At 51.1% G+C, this 11162-nt stretch overlaps 1 protein-coding gene across 1 annotated transcript; it reads right to left on the bottom strand.

Moving 5' to 3' along the window:
• Positions 1-8964: 8964 nt before the first annotated feature.
• On the bottom strand, positions 8965-9900 carry LOC311203022 (olfactory receptor 14A16-like; the record flags this gene model as incomplete). The annotated part of the gene is made up of 1 exon (XM_084277660.1): positions 8965-9900. The coding sequence occupies one exon, from the start codon at positions 9898-9900 to the stop codon at positions 8965-8967; it is 936 nt and encodes a 311-aa protein (XP_084133786.1).
• Between the last annotated feature and the right edge of the window lie 1262 nt (positions 9901-11162).

An 11162-nucleotide genomic window follows, 5' to 3' on the forward strand; every position in this document is an offset into this window, starting at 1 on the left:
ACCACAGCACAGCCCACAGGAGAGGAACAGTCAAAGCAGACACTGCCTTGCAGGAAAATGCTTCCTTGATTTTTTTTTTACAAGTCCCTTTGGAATGTCTCAAGAATCAGCTGGAGCTGGAAGTAAAGCTGACCCAGGCAACATTTTCTTACAGAAGAGGGAACCTGTGCTGCCCTTCCCTGGGACACTCAACTATACCACAGCTGCTGTCTCTATCACTGTGGAAAGCCCACAAGCCAGGCTGAGTTCTGACCCCTGGCAGCAGCAGAGTCCCTGCCCCAGCACACAGACCCTGGGTCACAAGGACCCTGCTCACAAGGATAGCCCTGGGCACCCCTCAGCCATGCCCAGGAGAAGACAGCTGTCCTGCCCTGTCCCTCTGATGGGGCAGAAGGGCATCCCTTCCAGGCAGCACTTTCTGGTCCTAGAGAGAACCTGTCCTCCTGACAGAGCCCACACACTGCCCCATGTCCCAGCTTTAGGAGATCCCTCCAGGAACAGAACCTGCATTGCCCTGCACCCACAGACATACCAGGCAGAGACTGTGGAGATTTCTCCTCCAGTGAGCTCTCAGCATCCATCAGCTCTCTCAGCCTCACAGGTCTCCCCTCGGTGCCTCCAGGCAGTGTCCCCAGCCCTGTGTGCTTGGCAGAGCAGCTGCTCCTGGCCAGAGCTGTCTCTCTGCAGTGCTGCAATATTTCTGAGCTCCCACTGTCCATCCCAGCAGCCCAGCCCAGCTCACAGCAGAGGAGCAGGTGAAGACATCATACTCTCCATCCCCTCTGGACTCCTCCCTAGAGCTCCAGGGAACCTACTTGGAAAGAAACTGAAGTTCTCACTGACTTTCCCTCCCTTGGCTGGGGAGAAATCCTTGTGTCCAGCAGAGTCCTTTCTCCTGATCAAACCAGAGCTGGGCAGGACAATCACCTTTCCTTCTCTCCCTAGGAGACAGGACGCCCAGGCAGGGACAGGCAGGGGTCTCTGTCCCCCTGCAAAGGTTAAGGAGCATGGCTGCCTGGGAGCTGCTGGTCCCAGTGCCCATGGGAATTACTGAGGGTGGAGGCCAGGAGAGAGTTGCTCAGACACCAAGACCTGGTGTCACCTGAAGGGCCAGAGGTGGTCCAAGAGACATGAGTGGGTTCAAGGTCCAATAGAGCAATGCTGCCTGGGATGAGGAGCATTTTTGAGCCTGGTGGGGAATTCCTTTGGCCAAATGAAAAGACACCAGATGGTCACAGTTAGGACCATCCATACCCAAAGGCACCACATGTCCAGCAGCACCTCGATCAGCCAGTTCCTCCTCCTGCCCTTTGCAGACACACGGGAGCTGCAGCTCCTGCACTTCTGGCTCTTCCTGGGCATCTTCCTGACTGCTCCTCTAGGCAACAGTTTAATGATCATTGTTATAGTCTCTCCAACATTTCCCCCTCCCTCAGCAGCCAGTCCCTGGCTGGCAGAGTTTGTGGAAGGATTTGAACAGGTCGTAGGGCAGTTATCACCTCCTACAGCCTGTGACTTTACAGCTGCACAGGCAAACAACCCTGGTACACTGACAGGCCACCTGATCGATGGGTGCCCTGACTACATCATCCCAATCCCAATCCCATCCCAATCCTATCCCGTCTGTCCTGGATCTTGCCAGGGCAGAATTAACCTCCCCAGGCAGGCAGCACAGGAGAGCTGAGTTAGCCCAGGCTGTTTGCCACACCACTTGACATCACTCCCCCAGAAAAGGGGCTTGTTTGGGAGGGGCACACCTGGGTGACTCCAGGGCAAGGAGTGCAGCTGAGTCATCGGGTTGGTCATCATGTTGTGCAGTGACTGGGCCATATCTGGGTAGAAGTGAAATTCACTGTGGGCTGTTCTCCTTTCATGGCGATTTGGTCAGTAAACTCTCTTTAGGCCAGCCCAAGGAGGCTCTGTCTGTTCCTCCTGTGGGAGTGAGTGATTGTGGAATATCACCACAGGAACAGGTGCCACATGCTGAAGAGGCCTCACTGTACAGTGAACTGCCAGAAAATGAGAAAAAATATGCCCTATTCACTGATGTGTCCTGTGGCATTGCTGGTAAACATCAGAGGTGGAAGGCTGCTGTGTGGATTCCTACACAACAAGTTGCAGAAGCTGCCTATGGAGAAGGCAAATCCAGCCAGTTTGCAGAGGTGAAAGCCATCCAGCTGGCTTTAGACATTGCCAAAGGAGAAAACAGGCCAAATATTACATATTTCTCTATACTATTTCCTGGATGGTGGTCCATGGCAGATGGTCTAAATAATAAATGATGTTATGAACCTTCCCAGTACTCTGCAAAAGTAAGGCCTGGGCATGATGTAGATGGTGTGGAAACAGGGGTGGATAATGTCCTGGTTTTGGACAGGCCAGGCTCACCTCCCCAAGCAGCCAGCACAGTTGTGCTGAGTTCACCTGGACTGTTTTCCACAACACCTGACATCACTTCCCCATCCAAGGGGCTGGCTGGGGAGGGGTGGTCATGGCATGGTGCAGCACTCTGTTATTGTTGGGTTTGTAAGGTACTCTCTGTGCTATCACTGGGTGTGAGTGCAATTGGGGCTGTTATTGTTCCCCTTTTATGCTGCTTTTGTCAGTAAACTGTCCTTACAACAACCCACAGAGGCTCTGTCTGTTTCTCCTCTAGGAGTGAGCGAGCAGCATGTGCTGCTCAGCCATTGTTCAGGGCTGAACCACCTCAGTTTCCAAGCCACAGCAGTGAGCTTCTCCAGGAGAAGGTGTCGTGAATCCGTGTCCAAGGCCTTGCTAAAGTCAAGGTAGACAACATCCAGAGCCCTTCCCTTCTCCAAGAAGCAGGTCACCCTGTCATAGAGGGAGATTCAGTGGGTCAAACAGGAGCTGCCCTTATGAACCCAAGCTGACTGGGCCTGATCACTTGGGGGTTCTTCATGAACTGGTTAATGCTGCTCAGGATGATCTGCTCCATCAGCTTCTCTGGGACTGAAGTCAAACCATCAGGCCTGTAATTTCCCTGATCATCCTTCTCTCCCTTCTTATATAGGGGGTTACACTGACTGACCCAGTCAGCCAGGACTGATGGAAAGTGGCTTGGTGAACCCCCCTTGCCAGCTCTTTCAGCACCCTTGGCTGCATCCCATTCAGCCCCACAGATCTCTGCACATCTCTGTGGTGCAGCAGGACCATCTCCTCCTGGATTGAGGGGGGCTCATTCTGTTCCCTGTCCCTGTCTCCCAGCTCAGGGAATTGGATTCTCTCTGTACAACTGCTCCTATTACTAAAGACAGTGGCAAAGATTTCATTGAGCACCTCAGCCTTGTCCTCATCATTTGCCAATGTTTCCTCCTGAATCTGATAGGGGATGGAGGGTCTCCCTGCTCTTTCTATTATTTAAATGGAGGACAGATGAATTTCTAGCTGGGCTTTGGACCAACAATGAGGAGAAACTCTCATCCTGTTGTTCTTCCCTCAGCATTACACACCCCACGATGCCCCAGGAAGAGACCTGAGCAATGCCTGAGGGACAGGACCTGTCTTCCCTGGGGCTGGGGGTCAGGGCTTGGCCTTTCTGCTTCATCAAACCAACCCAGGGCTTGCTCAGCATCTCAGCTGCTTGTACATTGCCTTTGCCTACCAGCCAACATGGCCTCCAATTACCTGTGCTAACGAGTCCCTGGGGAGGCTCAGCCAGCAATGGCTCTCAGCGGGACTCATTAATACTTCAGGTACTTTGGCTTCTGCTTTTGACATGGAGTTTGTTGTGTAATCTCCTCTCAGTACCTGAGCTTCAAGGACTCAGCACCAAATGCACCCCAGGGCTCATTAAATCTAAAAAGCAAGCCCTAACGAGCTATGTCTCTTCATGTAATTACCTTCAAGTCTTCAAGGGATGTACAGATCATTGAAGCTGTTTCAAAGGGAGCTCAGAGTAAAATTGATTTCTTTTTAAGGGTGTAGGTTATTATTTTCACTGTAGAGGAGAGGTGACAACCTCTGACTGAGATTGATCCAGGGTGCCTCCTAAGGAGGTCTGGACTGCTCTGAAAAAGGGTCCCTTGAGGCAGTGGGGACAACCTTGCTGCACATCTCCACAAGCCCACCATGACTCTCCCCAGCCAACTGGGACTTGCCTCCCTTGTCCTTACATCAGGTCTCTCTCTGCACTCCACAGTGGGGCATTACAGCCCCTCTGTACCAGCTCCCCTGCTTTCCTTAGAGAACTGGCTGCACACAGGCAGCACACAGGGAGGTATTTTCCCAACAACAGAAGAAACTTGACAAGATTCACCATTAAATCAAACACTCCTCACTCTGTGCCAAGTGCAATCTGCCACCAGTGAGGTTCACCTGCCACAAAGCTTAACCCTGTGAGAGATGTTCTAGTGAGGAAGGAGACTGTGAAATCACCACAACTCAAGAGCTGGCTAAAGACAGAATGAGTCAGACAACTGCCAGAAAGGCAAGGGTTTAACTCCCTGAAACTCAGAGCAGCAGCTGGATGGTTGAGAGGTGTCTGAATGGTCCAAGGGGAAGGGAAATCTAGAGACCAACCAGAAGCACTGGTGTGCAGATCCACTGTTGGAACAATGGTCAATTGACTTTGGACAGGTAGAAATATGTGACAGACAGGGGAGATTAAATGCACAGCTGTCCTGTTTCTGGCCAGGCAAGAGTTCACCTCCCCAAGCAGCCAGCAGAGGTGAGCTAAATTAGCAGAGGTGACCTGAGTTAGCACAGCTCAGCTGAGTTAGTCCAGGCTGTTTTCCACACCACCTGACATCTCTCCCCCATCAAAGGGTCTGGTTGGGGAGGGGCACTCCTGGGTTCCTTAAGGGCAGTCTGAGTGTGGCTGGGACGTTTGGCTGGTCCTTGCATTGTGCAGTACCTTGTGATCCTTTGGTCAGTAAAGTACTCTCTGATATCACTGGATGTCAGTGTAGTTTGTGATGTGCTGTTAATATTTTTTCACAGTGATTTTGTCAGTAAACTGTCCTCCTCCCAGCCCACAGAGCGTCTGTCTGTTTCTCCTCCGGGTGTGAGCATTATAACCTGACCCTTGTACATGAGAACCAAGGGAACAGTCCTAAAATTGCCTGATGCCATTTTAGGACTCTACCAGTGTCCACCTTCAAACACACTGAACATCCAGAAATATCTCCCAAACAAAATGTGCGAGGGATGAAAGATGGGTCTGGACTACAGCCGCCCCAGGTAGCACACTAGCAGCACCAGGAACCTTGGGGCTCAGGGCTTTCCTTAGAAAGGGAACAATCCTGACAGTGCCTGATGTCACTTTTGGGCTCTACCAGTATACACTTTCCAACTGCTAAACGAACAGCAATAGATCCTTAAAAAAAGCTTTGAGGGATGAAAGATGTTCCTGGATTGAAAGCTCCTGAGATAGTCCACAAGCAGCCCCAGTACCCTTAGGGCTCAGGGCTTTCATAGACGACAGAATCTTCCTGGCAGTGCTTGACATCATTTTTCGGGCTCTACCAACGTCCAGGTTTGAAACTGCAAATCATCCAGCAATAAATCCCCCAAAAGAAAATCAAGGGCTGAGAGATTGTCCTGCCTTGAAACCTCACTAGGTAGCCCACTATCAGCTCCAGTTATACTTGGACTCAGGTCAGTCCTTACGAAGGGAATGGTTGTAACAGTTCCTGATGTCATTTCCAGGCTCTACCAGCATCCAACTTGGAAACTGCTAAACGTCCAGCAATATCTCCCAAAGAAAAAGTGAGAAGGTTGAAAAAAGTTCCTTGGAATGAAACATGCCCAGGTAGCCAACTAGCAGCCCCAGTAACCTTGGGGCTCAGAGATTTGCTTGCTAGGAGAAGAGTCCTAAGAGTTCTTGATGTCCTTTCCAGGCTCTGCTACCATCCAGCTTCCAAACTGCTAAAGCTCCAGCAATAACTCCATCCTAAATAAAATTTGAGGGATGAAAGATGTTCGTAGGGTGAAACCTCCACTGTGAGAGGTGAGTAGCCCCAGTAACCCTTGAGATCAGGGCATTCCTTGCCATGGGAACTATCCTAACAGAGTCTGATGTCATTTTCAAGCTCTACCAGCGTCACCCTTATAATATTCTAAATGTATAGCAATAGTTCCCCAACCAAAGGTGTGAGGAATTAAAGAGGTTCCTGGCCTGAAACTCCCCCAGGTAGCCCATGAGCAACCCCATTAACCTTGAGGCTCAGGGCACTCCCAGACAGGGAACAGTACTAACAGGGCCTGATGTCAACTTACAGATCTACCTGCATCCACATTCAAAACTTCTACATGTAACACAATAGCACCAAAGCAAAAGGTGTGGGGACTGAATCCTCCCCAGGCACTGCACTAGGAGCACTGGTAAGCTTGGAGCTCAGGGCATTCCTAGCCACGAGAATGGTCCTAAAAAGGCCTGATTTCATTTTCAGCATCTACCTTCATCGACCTTCAAACATGCTGAACGTCCAGCCATAGAGTCCCAGGTTCTTTAACACCAATTGCTGTCATTTTGTTCGAGGGAACACAATTTGGAGAGATACCTGCATGCACACATGTGCACTGTCAACAAAATGGAGCTGCACTCCAAACTGACCTTGACAAACGCTGGGATTTCCAGACCAGAAACATCCAGAAGGTTTCCAACCAGAAGAGATCTTCTCCTCCTGACCATATTTTGTCTGGGCTGGAATGAATTCTCATGTTTGCAGCCCCCAGAGTTCTGTGGGGTGGATTTGTAAGCAAAAAAGTCTAACTAAATGTGTTTGTTCCTTGCTGAGCAGGGCTTGCACAGCATCAAGGGCTTTGGACTAATTCTGCTCCAGAAATGAGTCAACTGGGAGTGCACAAGTGCTGGGAAGGGGACAGAACAGGCCCAGCTGACCATAACTGACACAAGGGATTATCCATACTGTACAATTACAAGAGTGAGCCCACTGTTGTGTTGCACTTGTTGTCTGCAAAGGTGGGCTGGTTTCAGCCAGGATAGAGTTGATTTTCTTTCTGGCAGTGGGTGTAATGCCGTGTTTGGGAGTTCAGGTGAGAGCAGTGCTGATAACACAGGGATGGTCGAGTTGTGTCCAAGCAGTCAGGGACTTTTCAGGTTTTTATGCTGCCCTGTTTCCGAGAACACGAGTTGCACCCAGGGAGCTGGGCGGGGACACAGCCAGGACACAGCCAGGTGACCCAAACTGGCCAAAGAGCGTATTCCATTCAATTGTGTCATGCTCAGATGATGGCTGGAGGGGAGAGGATCGTACAGATCCAGGACATGCAGTTTTGGGGAGTGTCCAGGTTCAGGACAGCTCTGAGCTGCTCCCCCTGAGCTGTGCGGGTCAGTGAGAACCTGCACTGTGCAGCCCCAGTTTGTATATTGTGCTACAAAGTCCTGTTGTTGTTAGTCTCTCTCTGCTGGCCCAGTAGACTGTTCTTATCCCAACCCACGATGTTTTGGGTATTTTGGTTTCCTTTTTTCTCCCTTCATCCCAGCCATAATCCACCCCCACACCCTGTTAAAGAGAGAGAGTAGCTGTGTGGCACCCGGCCCTCAGCTGGGATGAAACCATGACCAAAGGTTCCAGCACAACACCCGCACATCAAGGCAGCTCAGACATGATGGGTGGAGAACCGGGCACAAGAAGAATTTGGTCATTCTGGGGGAAGCCATAGCAGTCAGAGGTGCTGAACAGGGATCTGGCCATGAGCACATTGGGCTGCACTGGGAGGAGCGTGGCCACACAGACAAGGGCCCTTCTTGTCCATCTGGATGCAGCACTAGTGAGGCCACTTCTGGAGCAGTCAGTCCCAGTGTGGGGCTCCCCAGTCTGGAGAAATGGGGAGGAACACTCGTGTGGGCAGTAAAAGTCTGCCAAGTTACAATTAGGGGTCTTGTGTGGAGAGGTTGAGTGACCATTGCTTCTATAGGTCAGGGAAGGGGAGGCTAAAGGAACCCCTGTCTGTGGTATGTGGAAAGAACATAGGGTGTCAAATCCACTGAAACTGCAGCTTTGAAGGTCAGAGTGGACGTGAGGATAATGAAATGTCACTCTGAGGGCAGTGCTGTGGTGTAAAATGTCACTTTGAGGAAGTGTGGATGAGCTGGTGGCTTTGTGCTTGTGGGAGGAGCTGGTGGGGAGGGAGAGACATCAGAACAGGCAGGGACATCAGGGGGTGAGATCAAGGTTGGGAAGGGTGCTGGGTGCTTGCAGCCTACAGGGAAACAGGCACAGGTGTGGGGCAGTGTGGGATGGGCTGTGGTGCAGATGGCCAAGGGTGCCAGCCAGGATGAAAGGGCCTGATAGTAACAAGGTCTTTGCCCCCTTAGCTGTGGCTGATGGCCCTGCCACAGAGGCTTCAGAGGAGACATATTGTCCTCATGGCCACAGAGCATTGTTTTCCCCTTGCACCCACCCTAGGGTAGGCCTCCATGTGTCACATCCCTGTCCATCCCTTGGTGTCACACTCCCCACATCCCAAGGAAGAGCCCTGAGACACAGGTGAGGGTCAGGATCTCCCTGCCCAGGGGCTGGGCTCAGCACTTGGCATTTCTGCTTCATCAGACCAAGCCAGGGTGTCCTCAGCATCAGAGCTGCCTGTGCTTTGCCTGGGTTTGTCCTCATGGCCTCCAGTTGTCTGCTCTAACGAGCCCATGGGGAGGCTTTGTCAGTAATGGCTGTCGATGGGGCCTGTTAATGCTTCAAGGTACTTTGGGCATTACTCCTGACTTAACTTCTTCAGCGGTTTCATCACGCTCCGTTTAGTATGTGAGGTCTGTAGACACAGAAGAAAAGATATCATTAAAATAGAGAAAAGCCTTACAAGCATGTCTCTTCAAGTCGTTCTCATTAAAGAAGTCAAGACTTCTACAACTATTTGGATTTTAGTTACCTTACAAAAACTAGAAGGGAAAAAAAAACCCCAAAATATTACCTAAAAGCCCTACTAAAGAGTCATGAAATGAGTTACAGTGTTGGTGATATGAGCAGTTTATTGTTGCTTAAAACATCCAGTCATCAGTTTCCACATGGCATCCTTGAGCTCCTGGTTCCTCATGCTGTAGATGAGGGGGTTCACTGCTGGTGGAAACACCGAGTAAAGAAACGACACTGCCATGTCCATAGACATGGAAGAAATGGAGGGGGGATTCAGGTTTGCAAACATGCCAGTGCTGACAAGCAGGGAGACCACGGCCAGGTGAGGGAGGCAGGTGGAAAAGGCTTTGTGCCGTCCCTGCTGTGAGGGGATCCTCAGCACAGCCCTGAAGATCTGCACATAGGACACCACAATGAACACAAAACAACCAAAAGCTAAACAAATGCTGACCACAATGAGTCCAATTTCCCTTAGGTAGGCATCTGAGCAGGAGAGCTTGAGGATCTGGGGGATTTCACAGAAGAACTGGTCAACTGTATTGCCCTTACAAAGGGGGAGTGAAAATGTATTGGATGTTTGCAGTAAAGCATTGAGAAACCCACTGCCCCAGGCAGCTGCTGCCATGTGGACACAAGCTCTGCTGCCCAGGAGGGTCCCGTAGTGCAGGGGGTGGCAGATGGCAGCGTAGCGGTCATAGGCCATGACAGTGAGAAGACAGAGCTCTGTGGAGATCAAAAATACAAAGAAAAAGTTTTGAGCCACACATCCTGTGTAGGAAATGGCCCTGGTGTCCCACAAGGAATTGGCCATGGATTTGGGAATAGTGGTGGAGATGCAGCCAAGGTCAAGAACAGAGAGGTTGAGGAGGAAGAAGTACATGGGGGTGTGGAGGTGGTGGTCACAGGCTATGGTGATGATGATGAGGTCATTGCCCAGGAGAGCAGCCAGGTAGATGCCCAGGAAGAGGCAGAAGTGCAGGAGCTGCAGCTCCAGTGTGTCTGCAAAGGGCAGGAGGAGGAAATGGCTGATGGAGCTGCTGCTGTTGGACATCTGCTGGCATCAAGTGGGGAGAGCTGTGAGAGTCGGAAAATGCAGTGAGAAGTTAGGGAACTCTTCTTTGAGGAAAACCTCTTCCAATTCACATTGACTCTCTGGATTCAGGAGGACTTTTATCAGGTCCCTTTTGGGAGCTCTGCTTTGTGCTGGCTTGAGCGTGCCACTGCTGGGAGGAGGGTCAGCTGTGGGCTCTCAAGAACTCAGTCCTGCCTGGCAGCAATCAGTAAATAGAAGGATGGTGTGATCTTAGACTAAATCCCCTGTGGATAGGAAGGAGCTTTTCAGAACTGTCACTCCAGTTTCACCCGAGGGCAGAGCAGAGCTTTGAAACTACAGATGCGGGTCCTGAAGTGAGGGTGAGCTCAGTGCCAGCCCCACCAATGCTGAGTCTCAGAGTCCCTATTAATGGTTGTACAAAGGCAACAAGGACAGGAGAGGAAACAGCAAGAAATGCTCCACACGAGTCTGTAAGGAGAGGAACACACAGACAAGCACTCAAAAGTTTCTCCTCACTGGGTGTTGGGCTACCAAGGACATGACTCAGCCTGAAACCCTGGAACTCTGCGTTTAGAGTCTGTGCTGAGTGACAGAAACCTGGGGATCACTGTGGGAAAGTGACTGCACTGTGGAGAACATCAGGGAGTTAACAAATCCCCACTGCCAGGGCATTGCTGGGAGCAGCTCCTTCTCCCTCCCTGAAAACGTCTCTGCTGCCTGGAGCTGTCCCTGCAGTAGCTTCTCTTTGTCCATGTCACCTCCTGCTCTGTGCTCACAGAGCTCATCCAACCTGCCCTGTGCTCAGCTCTGCTCTGCAGACCCCTCCTGGCATCAGGGCACTGCCCTGGGAACCTCTGTGTGTGCAGGGCTCAGGAAAAGCCCAAACGTCTTAATGAGAATTGAGTTTTCATTGCATATTCTTTGTGGAGAAATAAGTTCTCATCTACCACAGCACAGCCCACAGGAGAGGAACAGTCAAAGCAGACACTGCCTTGCAGGAAAATGCTTCCTTGATGTTGTTTTTCCAAGTCCCTTTGGAATGTCTCAAGAATCAGCTGGAGCTGGAAGTAAAGCTGACCCTGGCAGCATTTTCTTACAGAAGACGGAACCTGTGCTGCCCTTCCCTGGGTCACTCCTTCAACCCACAGCTGCTGTCTCTATCACTGTGGAAAGCCCACAAGCCAGGCTGAGTTCTGACCCCGGCAGCAGCAGAGTCCCTGCCCCAGCACACAGACCCCAGGTTGCAGGGACCCTGCTCA

This window comes from Gallinula chloropus (genome assembly GCF_964237585.1).
Source record: "Gallinula chloropus genome assembly, chromosome: 35".
Lineage (NCBI taxonomy): Eukaryota > Metazoa > Chordata > Aves > Gruiformes > Rallidae > Gallinula > Gallinula chloropus.